Genomic DNA, 15,755 nt, shown 5'->3' on the forward strand with positions numbered 1-15,755 from the left:
AACTTGGGTTCACGCTTGAAAGCTTCAAAGCTAGAGGAGGCTCATGGAAAGGATGGTGAGGACAGAGCAGATGTCATAGAATCACAGAATGGTAGAGGTTGGAAGGGACCTTCAGAGATCATCCAGTCCAACACCCCTGCAGAAGCAGGGTCACCTAGATCAGGTCACACAGGAACGTGTCCAGGTGGGTCTTGAAGACCTCCAAGGAAGGAGCCTCCACACCCTCCCTGGGCAGCCTGTGCCAGGGCTCCCTCACTGAAACACTGACACAGTTTGTCCTTATGTTTCAATGGAACTGTTTGTGTTCCAGCTTCATCCCATCACCCCTTGTCCTGTTGATAGAGACCATTGAAAAAAGTGCTGCCCCAACCACCTGACACCCACCAGTGAGATATTTGTCAATGAGATCTCCCCTTAGTCTCCTCCAGACTAAACAGCCCCAGGTCCCGCAGCCTTTCCTCGTATGAAAGATGCTCCAGTCCCCTGATCATCTTGGTGGCCCTGCACTGGCCTCTCTCCAGCACTTCCCTGTCCCTCTGGAGCTGAGGAGCCCAGAACTGGACACAGGACTCCAGATGAGGCCTCAGCAGGGCAGAGCAGAGGGGGAGCAGAACCTCCCTGGCCCTGCTGCCCTCACCCTTCTCGATGCCCCCAGGCTGCCATTGGCTTCTTGGCCACAAGGGCATGTTACTGGTTCATGGTCAGTTTATTATCAACCAGGATACTAGTTTATTATCAACCATCTCACTCCTCTCCAACTCTGACACCAGGGATTTCACAGAATCATAGAATGGCAGGGGTTGGAAGGGACCTTTAGAGATCATCCAGTCCAACCCCCCTGCAGAAGCAGGGTCACTTAGATGAGGTCGAGATTTCTCTCTCTAATGCCACTCAGGTAGCCTAAGCAACAATACAAGAAGGCTAAAATCGTGGTACAACACCCAACTCAACCCCAAAACTTGGCAGACACCATCTGCCTAAAAGGAGTGGCCAGAACAACAGGAAATAGCAACCGAGGGCACAGAAATACATCACATCTAGGCTGGGCTGGAGGAGACAGTCCTGTCCCTCCGTTGCTCTTACCCTAGGACTGCAGCTTCCCAGAGCCAGACTCTGTTGGGTCTGTAGCAGATGAGTTGACAAGAGCCATCCCTGAGGTGGGATTCAGCACGGCACTGCAGCATGACACATCCCTTCTTCCACCAGGCACAGATTTAAACAGTCCTCTCCTCACACAATCAATAATATAACGTTCCTCTCATTACACATCACAGAATCACAGACCGCTAAGGGTTGGAAGGGACCTGGAAAGCTCATCCAGTGCAACCCCTCTGCCAGAGCAGGACCACCTAGAGCAGGGCACACAGGAGCTCGTCCAGGATGTTACAGAACCTCACGCACACTGGGCTTGGTGACCACACCACGGCCATCATGTTTCACCACGCAAAACAAAGACCAACCACAGCCTGGATTTACAGTTGTCTTTATTTTTATTATTATGCATAATAAATCCTTCACACAAAGTAATGAAAAGGATCCTTAAGGTGATACTTTACAGATCTGAAGGAAAACAGAGTATTTGTGACCGTGCCAGGCTGCAGACATCAGGACACTGCCAGACCCATACAATGCTCAAACTTTTGGGACAGCCAAAGGTGCTAGCGTGGTTTTCAGCATAAATCTCGGTCTGGCTCTGCTGTTTCAGCTTTGGATTGTTAACTCCAGCTGCTCCAACCCAGCTGGGCTCTGGGAGTACTGCATGTTAATGAAAAGCACAAGGAAATTATGTGATTGGAACAAATCCATTCCTCCCGTACTTCAGTGTCATCGCAACAAAAGGAGAGTGAGAAACAACTTTCTGTGCAACTCGTACATGGGATCAGCAGCTGGTCTGACCCATTCTATCAGATTGCTGTTTTGTGCACCCTTCTCTTTATAAAAAGCCCTTTCAAAGAACAAAAGAAAAACCCATCGCCTTCTCTCCAGCCTGACACTTGGCTGATGAGCATTTGCTCTGGCTCAGCCCTCTTTTCTTCCACTTGTGCTGTAGGGAGTGGAGTGCAAGGTGCTCACCTCAGGGCAGTTTGAAGTGCTCGTGGGCACTGAAGACAAGACGAAAACAGAGCCATGCCAGAAGCTTCAGAATCCACCCTTTTAAAAGTGCATCTTGAGGCTGACCCTTCTGAAGGCTGCGCAGCCTGGCTGACTTACAAACACTCGTGAGTCTTTTAACAAAGATAAAATCACAAACCTCTACAAGAACCAAGAAGAGCCATTCGTCTTTGGCTGAAAGACTCAAAGATCCCCAAAAAATATTCCGAAACACAGCATAAAAACATGCAGCTCAGTCACGGTGCATTCATTGCTCATATTTTCCTAAGGAAAAAAAAAAGCTGTATCCCCAGTCTTGCTATTGCTTTTTCTCAAAAGCTTCTACTGTTGAAGTCCTAAAGGTGCTTGGGCTGTGTATGTCACTCTGTAGCTTTGTTCAAATGAAATTGGAAAGCTTTTCTCTTTTTGTTGGGTTTTTCTTTTGGTTTTTCTTTGTTTCCAAGCCAGCATTTCCATTTGTTTAGGACTCAAATGGACTTTCAATTCTGAATAAGCAGATAAAAGGGAAAGTACAACCCTAGTGCATCCTTCAGGGGGAAAAATAGAGAGAAAAGAGAGAGCAAGAAATTCTAATTCAAGCCACTCCAAGGACTGTCTGAAAGCAAATGCACCTGACTCTTCAGGTCAGTAACCAGAACATGCTGGAGCAGGCAGTGAATACAAGGGGTTGCTGTGTACATATAGGAGCTAATTCCTGGGTATTTGTGTTTTGGCATGCAGCACGTGGGATTTGGAGAGCGTCTGCATGCGTGTGTGACGGGCACCGTCAGCAGCCTCCTCAGAGAAAGAATGATCCCCATGTCGGAAAAGGAGCTGCTCCTTCAGAATCAGGTCGAGCCACTTCTTTTGTTCTTCCAACTGCAGAAACAGGTATATCAGGAAAGGACACTTTAAAACAGCAACAGCAACAAAAAAAGGAGAGAAGTATTCTACATTCAGGTAAACTTACACTTCTGCGGTAAAACCTTTAATAGCGAACGGGGTTTTCAACACAAAACTTTGCCAAGGATCCCCATGACACACTGTCACCATTACACACAGTTTTGCAGGACGTTGCTCTATTTTATAATCCCGTAACTATTTTCTTTGGAGATACTTTCCCACTCCCCACCCTCCCAACGCTCGATTTCCAGGAACAACTTTTGCACGGGAGCACAGCAAAACACGGCCTTGGATCTGAAAGCTGGTGTTTCTAGCTCTCCACTACACATTTGCCAGTCAAATAAACAAACAGAAAAATAAGACTTGCTCTTGAAAATCCTCCCACAAACATTTTGACATCTAAATCAAGTGTTTTGAATCTGCCTGGGAGCTAATCTGGTTAATGCGCTGCTTTGCTTAGCTCGCTCGGATGACAGCGAGGACACCGGTGTAGCAACTGCAGCCTTGGCAGTGTCACCAAATTAAAGGGCTGTGAGTGAAAGCACAGGATCAGGTAACAAGCAACCCATGGCAGAACCCAAGAGACCACAGAAAACCCGACCCAACGGGCGCTGCCTGGCTTGAAACTTAACGAAAACACAAAGGCTGCTTCCAAATCAAACGTCTGCGATCTCTTTCCTCATTTACCCTGTCAAGTTAAAAGAACAATCAGGTTTGTGGTTGGCAGTAACATCACACCCCATGTGTAAGGCCTCATTTTCATCGGACAAGCTCTAGGTTATGGGACTATAAATACAAGGGTGCCTACAAGCCATCAGTCCCTCACACCACAGCCTGTTGCCAGCGTATCGGTGGCAACCTGCTCCCAAAAACGCTGACGTCGGGCTGTACACGAGCGGAAAGCTTCATTCTCCGAAAGCTGTGGGGTCAGAGGGTGCACGCTGGAAGGGGGTCACGTATCAAACACGCCGTGTGAAGTTTCTTTTTCTGTAAGAAGACGGAGTTGGGTTGGGTCGGCTGGGGCATCCGCTTCAGCCAGAGTCCATAGTGAAGAGCTGGATGTCGTGAGGGTTCCAGTACAGAGCCACGGCAGAGTTGTAGACCAAGGACCACACGTAAGGGATGAAGAACTCCTCAGGCTGCTCCTCCTCCACGTACTTGAACTTCAGCTCGGGGAACTTCTGCAACAAGAAACCAGAGACTGTTGAGGGAGGGTTTGCATGTCTGCTTGGAAACAAGCAGCCCATATAAACACTGAAGACAGAGGTCTGGTGAACAAAATAATGGCAGGAACTGCATCACCAGACCCAAAGGAAAAGATTTAAGGGATAAATAGGTCATTTATAACTTCTTCTTTGAACTTAGTGCTACATTGGCATATTGTATTCAACCCTTTTACCATTGGTCACACTTAATTTGCCTGTTAACAGCAACTAAACATGTGAATCCTTTACGAAACACAAAGGTCTTAAGGAACACTGCCAGGTTTAGCAGCCTCACAAAAACCTTCTTGCTTGTGCTATGAACTGTACTCAGCTCCCAAGCAGGACAATCCTTTGGAGAGGCTGTAAGAACAGACACAGCCTGTGACATGTTTTCAGGAACATACTGCAAGTTGACTTTTTCCATCTCACTCTCAAAGACTTGGTGTGTGGAGAAGTCTCCGGGAGAGAAACTCTCTTCCTCCAGTACACACGGTGGGAAGCGTGTAGACTCTGTGGGCTGCCTCCTGAGGCCTAGAAGGCCCAGTTTTGCTCTGTACTTTTGAGTAGGTCCTTACCTCCAGGCCTTGTCCTTCCCATTGCTGAGGAGCATCAATGTGGCACCACTGTTGCAAACAGAGCGCAAAGCCCCGTGAGCTCCTCGACCCCAACACATCATGCATCTACCCCACCCTGGCCTCTAAGGCCTTATTGCCCATCCACGCAGACATCTCGCCCTCCTGGATCCTTCAGGCTGAATGATACAATTGCCACAAAAGCCCTGGTTTCCAGCACCAGCTTTAAGCAAAGCACGTCCAGAGTTAACACACACCAGACACACCAGCCCAGCCCATTCTAATTGGGCAGACGTGCTGCATCCTTCATTGTCCCTGTTTCTCTCGTTTCTTCCCTCCCAAAGCAGCACACACACTTCAGACCCACTGTGTCCACTTTTGGGAAGGGTGTGTTTCGAGGGAGAGCTGAGACTACTTTTGTACCACGCTCTTCAGTCACTTTATCTTCTTCTAAATGTTGCCTGTGTCGAGAGCTTGGCAGAGCCTCAGATAAAAGCCGCATTACAATGATCACTGGGGTAAGTTAAAACATGACCCACTGTATTATTTATAAGGCTGTGGCTAAGACTAAGAATAACTCTACAGTGTGACATGAGCAGAACAAGCACAGCAATGGCTAAGAAGCCTCTTTGCCCATTAATAATGAAGGGACACAATCATCTTCCTTGAGCTCACAGCACCCTGTTTCCTCGCATAAAGGTACAAGACTCCTTTGAAGGGGCACTTCTTGGCCACTTGGCTTTGAGGGTTATTCATTCCACTTTTACACACCTGGGTTGTTTGTATCCTTGGAGTCAGGAAACGTGGAAACTATTCTACTCCTTCCCTGCGTGGCTGCACCTACTGCAGCAGTTTGGTGCAAACACCCAGCACGCAACTACACCGAGCCACGAAGGTGCCACGTGCATTGTGCTTTCTGAGGAAGATGTCTCCATGCACAGCTTCATTTGACCACAGGTGACAAAGTGTCATCTCCTACCTGTCTTCTGTGGACAGCTTTTTGGGTTTCACTCAACCACAGCCTTGGGTAAAAATGTGCTACCTCCCTGGTCGATGAGGACCCTGGTGGCAGCTTCCAGGGTGCTCCAATGTCCTGGAGCGGCCATGGTTTGGCTGGTGTTGGGGCCAGGCCCTTCACCACAGCTCTATTTCACTAGACCTCAATACTTAGCTTGAGAAGAACCATTTTGGCCATCAGTGTGGCTGTCATTGTTGTACTTGATGACCTCAGAATGTCCTTACAGCGATCGGGGAGGGGAGGGCACTACTGTTTGCACCACTATGATCTCTGTTTAAGGAACTAAGGCAGCTACAAGATAAGGTTGTTAAAGGCATTTCTGCATCTTAATTCCTGTTGAGTTCAAAGCCCAAAACCTCAAAGGTACATCAGCAGGTTTCATTTCCTGCATCCAACAAGCAGTTTGAGGTAAGGAAGCTCTTCCATTGCCCTTTTGTGCACCTAAACCATATTCTGCCACCTCTCTGCACCCTCTCTCCCTAAGTCTGTTTTGACCAGCCTTTTTAACCTTCCACATTTTGTTTCCTCATTCTAAGCTCTCTTGCACCCATACTCACCTCAATCTCTAATTTCCTGTCTCTTAGTACACTCCCACCCACAACTCCCTTCCACTGCAACTTTACAGTCTCTCTTTAGTGTAACTTTCCATGTCATAGAATCATAGAGTGGCTTCAGCTGGCAGAGACCTCTAAGCTCATTGAAGGCAGCCTTTGTCCCAGCTCTATCAACCACTAAACCCTCTGTGCAACATCCACCTGGCTCTGAAACCCCTCCAGGGACAGTGACTCCAGCACCTCCCTGGGCAGCCCCTTCCAATGCCTCACAACCCTTTCCTCATCAGCCTTGTGAGATCCTCCTTTTCACCTACATCCTCTATCCTTTCCCAACTCATCTCCAAGTCCTCAAGCCGTGCCTGCCTTTCCCCTCTGCCTCCCCATCCCTCATCTCAGGACACCACAGTTCTTTCAGCAGCTGAAGCCTGACTCCAAAACCTTTATACCAAACCCTGATATTCTACTCTGTTTATCCTCGGTGTAATCTTCTCCACCTCCTTCTTAAACGCTTCCTGACTTGTGGTCGGTGTAGACAGGAACACATTCAGTTCAGTATTGCATCAGCAGAATGAATGGTTAAACCTCATGATTAAACCACTGCAACATTTCCTAGCAGAGAGAAGCCCTTACACAGCTGTCATTCTTCACCCCAAAGGTGGCTGCACGCTAGTACTGCAGCCTCTAGCAGCCCTTGTGGGAGTGAAAGGGGGAAAGAAAAGTGATTAAAGATGCTGATTTGAGTAGAATTCAACACAGATAACTTCTTTCACCTTCAGAGTCACAGACTGCAGGTACTGGTTTTGCTACTTGGCAGTAGTCTGGGGCCATTCTGGACTCTCATGGAGGTTAACAAACATCTTTAGCTTTAAAGCAGCAGGAGATAAAACTGTGTTAGAAATTCCATCAGCTGCATCTGAGATGCTCAGCTCTTGCTGTGCCATTACCTCTCAGCTGGAAGGACAGCATAAAATAAATGAGACAACATTCATATTTCCAGGTGATAACAGGCCTGCATTGATGTTATTATTAAGCCTTCCCCCAGACTGATCGATGTTGCCATCTATTGTGACCTTACCCTAGCAATTTAATACTCAATTTCAGATGAAAGACTATAACTCACTGCAATCAGCTTGGACTCTCTCACACTCAACATATGCCTTCAACAGTCTGCAGGTTTGTCTTGGGAACGCAGACAAGGGTAAGGAGGTTTTTTAACGAGATCTAACACATGTTGCCATTACATACCCGTGATTTCAAATGCATCTATACAAAGATGGCAAGTAATGGCAGAAGTGATGGATTTTGGGTGAACAGTGGACCCAGGACAGCTCAGTGCATAGCTAACAAGGCACAGAGAATTCAACTTCCAAGTCAGTAATTCAAACCCAGCTTCTGAGTGGCTGCCACGATCCATGGTTGTATGATGGTCACATCTTCTCATTCGTTAACAATGAGAAATTCTAGAGGCCCAGCCTGGAGACAATTGCACCAGGGTCTACCTTGCAAGATGCACCAGTGTGGCAGTCATCCACTGCTGAGATAAAAAATTACTGACACAGTTTCACCACTACAGTGCCCACTGCGAACAAAAGTTGTTAACACTCAAAATCACCAAACTTAAGTCATCTCAAAAAGCTTCTGACTGACTGACTTTAAAACAATTCATAACAGCAAGGGTTAAACACCATGTAAAAAGCTTGACTGATGCCATAAAGCCTTAAGGTTTTTGATGGCTGACAGTTGAAGGAATGTTTAACTTCAGCTCTGTGCCATTTACCTCCTGCATGTGCTGCTTCTGAATCAGCCATCAGGAGCCTTAGCTATGTGCTTCAGACAGACAGGAGATGACACCAAATGAATGTTTCAGGAGAGCTGTAGAACAATCAGGTCACAGGAGTCTCAGGGCACTCCCAGAACCTGCCCAGCCATCACTGGTGAGGGTTTTAGCACAGTTAACACGATTCCCAAAGTGGCACATCGAGGCAGCGATGCAGAAAACCATTTTCTTCTGCTTTGCTGCTGTTGGCGTCTGACTCAAACCCTGGAAAGGCATTTGCTCTCCAGCTGGTGACACCCAAATGAACCTGATTTTTAGCACTTTCTGAAGAGAGACCACTCTGAGGCATCTTAAATGGTAGTCTTAATGAAAGAGGAAAAGCCTTGGCATGGGATAAATCATCCCTTTCTTTTCCTTCACGGGCTTGTTCATTCAGCTGGATGGTGTTGAAAGATGTCCAAATACTTCGTCCGCGTTGCTATTTAAGTTTTTGAACTCATTGCCCTGACATAAACGGGTCCAGTGGAGACATTATTTGCATTTCTCTCCAGTCATTACCAGAGGAGAGACAACCCCAGTTAGTTTAAATCAAACCACCCCGAGACAGTACTTGAAAACCTGAGAGCCAGAGGTAACGCCAGGATTTGAACGGCACAGTTTAAAACACAGACACACCACTTATCAGCTCTGGTGAATCAACCTACCACAGCACCCTATCTTGTTTTCTTCTGCCAGACAAAGCAGAAGTCAGATTTAGTGGTTGGGGTGAGGGCATAAACTAGACAGACCAAGAACTCTGCAGACTGTCTGTGCTGTCAATCATATGATTCGATGAAAAACCACAGGAAGTCCAATGAACAGATGCAGAACTGAGCTGCAATAACTCCCTTACCACAAAAGTTCAACAACATAGGGTTGTTTGTTGGTTTGGTTTTTTTTTTTTTGGCTTGGTTTTCTTTCTTTTTTGTATTTTCTGGCAGTTAACGATTAGGGAGATAGCATCAGGGACAGCCAACAGCGGCTGGCACAGCTCCAGGCAACTCGGTGGCATTTCAGCTACAGGGTTTGAGCCATGCATGGAATTAAACAAAACCACCCAAATTAAGAAAAAAAAAAATCCCCCTTCCCTTCACAAATGAACCATCAGAGGTGCTGTCAGGCTGCAGTGCCGTGTCAGCAGATCATCTCCACACAACAAGGGCAGATGGAGCTGCTTCCAGAGAGAGGGAGCGAAGCCGTGTCTTTGCTCCTTCACTGATCTAGACTGGATCTGACTGGATGAAAAGCAGCTCTCATCAAAGAAACAGGGCAGTGGAAAAGAAAGAAGTAAAAAAACTGGATTAATATAAAACTGGAGAATCCTCTTGTCCTGGAGGCCTTGGTTAGAAACACTCTTCCGAAACAGGACTCCATCGTGAGATGGTGTTTTCAAAAGCATGTGACTGGTTCAGGTACTGTTCAAGTTCAAGTACTGTGTCCAAAGGAGACTGAACACATTTGAGATTCAAATTTCATGTTAACCTTCCATCAATCCAAAGCTTCAAAGTCCTTCTGAAAATGGGAGTGAGTTTGAAAAGCTTACCATGAGATCTGTTTGGTAACCTAGTGACGTGCTGGCAAATGATGTGTTTCGCACTGCTTCAGCTACATACAGTAGTATTGTCTGGGGAGCATGTGCAGGATTATCACTAATCACATCTTATTAGTGATACATGTAAACTGGCAAAGAAAGAAGAAAGGGCTGAGATTCAGCACTGTACCACAAAGAGTATTTACCTCAGCATGGTTTGGTCCTACAACACGCCTTGCACCACACGCACCAGCCTGTAAGGAGTCTGAACTGGGAAAGGACATTTATAATGCTGTGCAAAATCCACAACGCTGCTTTGAAATCTGGCTCTTAAAATCCCTGAGTCAAATGATCTTGGAAACAACAGTCATAGAACCATAGAATCAATGGTAGGGGTTGGAAGGGACCTTTAGAGACCATCCAGTCCAACCCCCCTGCAGGAGCAGGGTCACCTAGATCAGGTCACACAGGAACGTGTCCAGGTAGGTTTTGAAGCCCTCCAAGGAAGGAGCCTCCACACCCTCCCTGGGCAGCCTGGGCCAGGGCTCCATCACTGAAACACTGAAACAGTTTGTCCTGATGTTTAAATGAAACTTTTTGTGTTCCACATTCATGGGAAGAAACAACCCCATGCACCAGAACAGGCTGGGGGTCAAACTGGTGGAGAGCAGCTCTGTAGACTTGGGAGTGCTGGTTGATAATAAACGAAACGTGAGCCAGCAACGTGCCCTCATGGGCAAGAAGCCAATGGCATCCTGGGGGCATCAAGAGGAGTGTGGGCAGCAGGTCAAGGGAGGTTCTTCTCCCTCTCTACTCTGCCCTGGTGAGGCCTCATCTGGAGTCCTGTGTCCAGTTCTGGGCTCCTCAGCTCAAGAGGGACAGGGAACTGCTGCAGAGAGGCCAGTGCAGGGCCACCAAGATGATCAGGGGACTGGAGCATCTTACTGATGAGGAAAGGCTGCGGGAACTGGGGCTGTTTAGTCTGGAGAAGAGGAGACTGAGGGGAGATCTCATTGACAAATATCTCAGTGGTGGGTGTCAGGAGGTTGGGGCAGCACTTTTTTCTATAGTATCTAGCAACAGGACAAGGGGTGATGGGATGAAGCTGGAACACAAAAAGTTCCACTTAAATATAAGACAAAACTATTTCAGTGTTTGAGTGAGGGAGCCCTGGCCCAGGCTGCCCAGGGAGGGTGTGGAGGCTCCTTCCTTGGAGGGCTTCAAGACCCACCTGGACATGTTCCTGTGTGACCTGATCTAGGTGACCCTGCTTCTGCAGGGGTTGGACTGGATCTCTGAAGGTCCCTTCCAACCCCTGCCATTCTGTGATTCTATGATCCCATTACCCCTTGTCCTGTCATTAGATACCATCAAAAAAAGTGCTGCCTCAACCTCCCGACACTGTTCATGGGACACATATGCACATAAACACTGATACATTGAATTTTTATACAAATATAAGCATTTAAGTGCTTTGGCCGAGCAGAAGTTACTGAAGAAAACTTCTCAGTACTTTTAAAACACCGACAGATTGTATTTGATGCAATTACCTATTTTTTTCTGGGCAAATACTGCCGTTTGACCTTTCTCTGTTTTTCCTTGTGTCTACGGCGCGTCTCTTTGACTTCAGACAGAGTCTGTGTGGCTTTGCTGAAATATCTGTATGGGCTACACCACACCTGCACGATATCATCTTGTGTCTCCTTCTCAGGCCTGAAGTACAGACAGCCCAGCAGAAGATAATGCTGGGGAGATGAAGGCAGCAAACAGGAAATCTGCTAGACTAAGCACGAGCCGCACGCCTTGTTCAAAGATCTGCGCAAGGAATCGGTGCACACTTAAAGGCAGAGAAGAAAAACAGTGGCTCGAGGCGTGTCAGGAGGTTTAGAAAGAGAAATAGAAAAGACAAGATGATAAAAGGAAGTTCAAAACAATCTATGTTTGGGCTAAACACCCCTAACTTAAGCAATCACATGAGCTGTAGTGGAGCATATCATCCTCTTCTTTTTCCCCCAAGGAGTAAAACTGGGTAAGTTACCATACTCATCTAAGGACTCAGGGAAGTTCATCTACAGGGAGACAACTGTTTCAGCAAGTTGGGGTCACTGATATGCCATTTCTCTTTGCAGACCACTCAGAGTAAAGGTTTGCAGAAGTATGGCTGCAGGAAAACACAAACTGAATTGGCACTGTGAGCCGTGAATTACCATCGGAGAAGCAGACGTGCCTCTGGGGAGAGTTCAGCAACTGCAGTTTGTTTTAACTGAGGAGGCAGGTCAGTTTTGGAAAAATCAACCACACAGCTGTGCACAGCCTGGGCCAGGGCTCCATCACCCTCACACTGAAAGAGTTTTATGTTTAAATGGAACTTTTTGTGTTCCAGCTTCATCCCATCACCCCTTGTCCTGTTGCTACATACAACAGACAAAAGTGCTGCCCCAACCTCCTGACATCCACCATTTAGATATTTGTAATTGTTAATTAAATGCCCCCTCAGTCTCCTCCAGACAAAACAGCCCCAGGTCCCGCAGCCTTTCCTCATAAGGAAGATGTTTCAGTCCCCTGATCATCTTGCTGTCCCTGCACTGGCCTCTCTCCAGCAGTTCCCTGTCCCTCTGGAACTGAGGAGCCCAGAACTGGACACAAGACTCCAGATGAGGTCATTAAGCCAGTTCTTGATCCACCTCACTGTCCACTCATCCAAGCCACACTGCCTCAGCTTTCTGATGAGGATGTTGTGGGAGACAGTGTCAAAAGCCTTGCTGAAGTCAAGGCAGATGACATCCACTGCTCTCCCCTCATCCAGCCAGCCGGTTATGCACTCATAGAAGGCATCAGGTTGGTCAAACAGGATTTCCCCTTGGTGAACCCATGTTTGCTGGTAAAAACACAATGATTTAAAGAAGTGAAATATTTGTAGTAACCCTGCCAGGGTGCAAGGCATTGTGGAGTACCACATTGCTAGAGGGAAAAAGATTGAACTTCCTTACATACAGGTTGGCAAACACTGAGAGCTTTGAAGTCCTTCTAGAGTCAGGGATGTTCACACATAACACATTTGTTTCTTTTCATTAGAGCCAGGAAATACTGATGATAAATGTCAATAGCTCCAAACTGTGCCATAGAAATCACTTCTGTCTGCACACTGAGTTTTCCACCCAGATGGGCTGTGGAGTCTCCTTCTCTGAGGACACTGAAAACCCAGCTGGACGAGTTCCTGTGTGCCCTACTCTAGGTGGTCCTGCTCTGGCAGGGGGGTTGCACTGGATGAGGTTTCGAGGTCCCTTTGAATCCTTGAGATTCTGTGATTCTGTGCTCTGTACAAATTCCAAAAGCACTGTATAAAAGTATTCAGACTGTCCTCAGAAACATTTGGCTCTGAGATGCTTCTAGAAGGGACAGTCAATAAACTGGACCACTGGTTTGCAGCTTCTTCATCAAACCCATCTGAAGAATATGCCACTTGAAGACCTGACCCAGAGAAAACCTCTCAAGTGGTTAGTTAAGAGAACATCTGATTCCTGCTCAGCTCTGGGGATACTGTGTCTACCTGGAGAAGTTTAGAAATGGGAAAGAAAGACGAAGAAAAAAAGCACGACTAAAGTAGGACTCTCCTATTATGTGCTGTTAAGCATCATTAATCTCTAAATAACATGGTATCATGCATATAAAATCACAGTTCAAGGATTTACAGTTACAATTTGCTTGCCTTGTCAGGACTGTTCTGTACACCACGTTGTCTGGATGGATGTACATCTTTTCAGAGCACTTCTGAGATGACAGCTCAACTGTTAGGAGCCAGACAGGGCTGTGACATGCTGCCAGACCACAGTGAGACAGGGAAATGCAGCAGGAACATGACAGAGGCCTTTGTAAGACTGCAGAAGTTACGATAGATGCTGGCTTTGACAAACAGTAAGGAAAAAAGGACTAAAGACATGTAGTTATACCTTAATCCTGAGTTTGAAGGCATGATGTGCAGATAAGAAAAAACAGAGCTTTCACCCACTTCAGGGCTTAACCTGAAACAACAATCCTTTGAAAATAGAGAGGCCTTTGAGAGGAAAGAACGCAGGCATGGGATCTGAGCAGACAATGAAGAACCTCAGAATGACAACAGGTAAAAATAAGAAACAGCTTAAAAAATGTAATAAAACTAACTAATAAAAGATTTAAACACATGGTGAGAAGAAAGCGACCGGCCCAACTCACCAAAATGTTCCAGTGCCTGACTGCACCAGAGCGAGTGCAAGCCCCAGGCTGGCTCAAGGACAAGTGCAGAGTCCTGCACCTGGGGAGGAACAATCCCCTGCACCAGAGCAGGCTGGGGATTGACCTGCTGGAGAGCAGCTCTGCAAAGAGAGACCTGGGAGTGCTGGGTGATAATAAACTAAACATGAGCAGCAACGTGCCCTTGTGGCCAAGAAGCCAATGGCAGCCTGGGGGCATCAAGAAGAGTGTGGGCAGCAGGTGGAGGGAGGTTCTGCTCCACCTCTGCTCTGCCCTGGTGAGGCCTCATCTGGAGTCCTGTGTCCAGTTCTGGGCTCCCCAGCTGCAGAGGGACAGGGAACTGCTGGAGAGAGGGCAGTGCAGGGCCAGCAAGATGTTCAGGGGAATGGAGCATCTTCCTTCTAAGGAAAGGCCGTGGGACCTGGGGCTGTTTAGTCTGGAGGAGACTGAGGGGGGATCTTGTTAATACAAGTATTTGAAAGATGGATGGAAAAGGGATGGGGCAGCACTTCTTTCTGTAGTGTCTGGTGACAGGACAAGGGGTAATGGACAAAAGCTGGAACACAAAAACTTCCACATAAACTTAAGGAAAAAGTGCTTAACTGTGAGATGAGGGAGCCCTGTCCCAGGCTGCCCAGGGAGCGCGTGGAGGCTCCTTCTCGGGAGGTTTCCAAACCTGCTTGGACGAGTTCCTGTGTGACCTGACCTAGGTGGACCTGCTTTGGCATGGGGGGTTGGACTAGATGATCTTTTCAACCCCTACCATTCTGTGACAGTGTGATTCTGTGAGCATTTGTGATCCTGTTACATACACGCACTGGCTACTCACGTAAGTAACTCAAATCCTTTGTGTGCTTTTGAATTTAGGGCATTAAAACCTGAAAACCAGAATAATCCTTGGACCCATTTCTCTGTAGCATTAAAGGGCACCACTGCACAAATGGGGATGAACCTATCAACTCAGAACTAACTTTAACTGATATGAAGTGGATGTGTAAGCCTTCCTACCACAGGATTTGCAGAAAATGCACATTTTGTAACAGCAGACTCTATTTTTGCCAGTGCTAAAGAAGATGTAAAGGAGTTTAAGCCCTGGCTTCTTCCATTTCAGCTCACAATCCACCCCTCTCTAGAACAATATACAAAGTTTTACACAGCAGTGGAAACCAGTATATTTGCAGCAAATATTTGTGTTACAACTGGAATACATTTAGAAATCACTCACTCATTGCCAACTTCATATAGAAGATTTGCATAGTTGCTAAGAAAAGATTAGGAATAGGTTTTGGACGCTTCACTCTGCTACAGCTCACAAATCAATGATGCCTCAGGAACAACCTCAGAGAAGGGCTTGGACATCCTTGAGTTTCCCAAGTCTATGAATGAAACCCTGTAACCTTGTAACGACTTCCCAACACACCATTCTCCCTGCAAACAAAGCAGACTCAAGGCTGGCTTTTTTTCTCTTTTCAGAATTTTATGAATGAGACAGTTGAAAATCTGCCACTTTCCAAGTATGCTGAATGTAAACTGTAAACAAAGACATTTAGCTTTAACACTGCAGCTGGGAACCTCTCGCTCACTTCTGCGTATTGTGTAAAACCAGAGCAAGAGGGGAACATTAACTCTTGGAAGGTCTTGGATTGGGGAACTTAAGCTGTCCTAAATCCTTATGTATGCAGCTTGGATCACTCTGCCAAAGCTAAGAAATACTAAGTTTAGCTAGCAAGTGAAGGCAGGTGAGGACTGGTTATGAACAGTCAACCAGCAGGTCTGTGAGAAGCTGAGGTGCTCGGTCCCTCCAGAGAGAGCTCGCTGATACCACAGAGCTCCAG

General features: G+C 46.8%; 1 protein-coding gene across 2 annotated transcripts in view; it reads right to left on the reverse strand.

Moving 5' to 3' along the window:
• Positions 1–1,467: 1,467 nt before the first annotated feature.
• The window catches only part of DYM (dymeclin), a 231,561-nt gene continuing 217,273 nt past the window's right edge, over positions 1,468–15,755 (reverse strand). For both annotated transcript variants that reach the window (XM_062017992.1, XM_062017993.1), the window contains one exon: positions 1,468–4,175. In XM_062017992.1, the coding sequence (XP_061873976.1) occupies positions 4,026–4,175 (150 nt within the window). In that variant the 3' untranslated portion in view covers positions 1,468–4,025. The remainder of the gene's footprint in view (positions 4,176–15,755) is intronic.

Source organism: Colius striatus, chromosome Z (assembly GCF_028858725.1).
Source record: "Colius striatus isolate bColStr4 chromosome Z, bColStr4.1.hap1, whole genome shotgun sequence".
Lineage (NCBI taxonomy): Eukaryota > Metazoa > Chordata > Aves > Coliiformes > Coliidae > Colius > Colius striatus.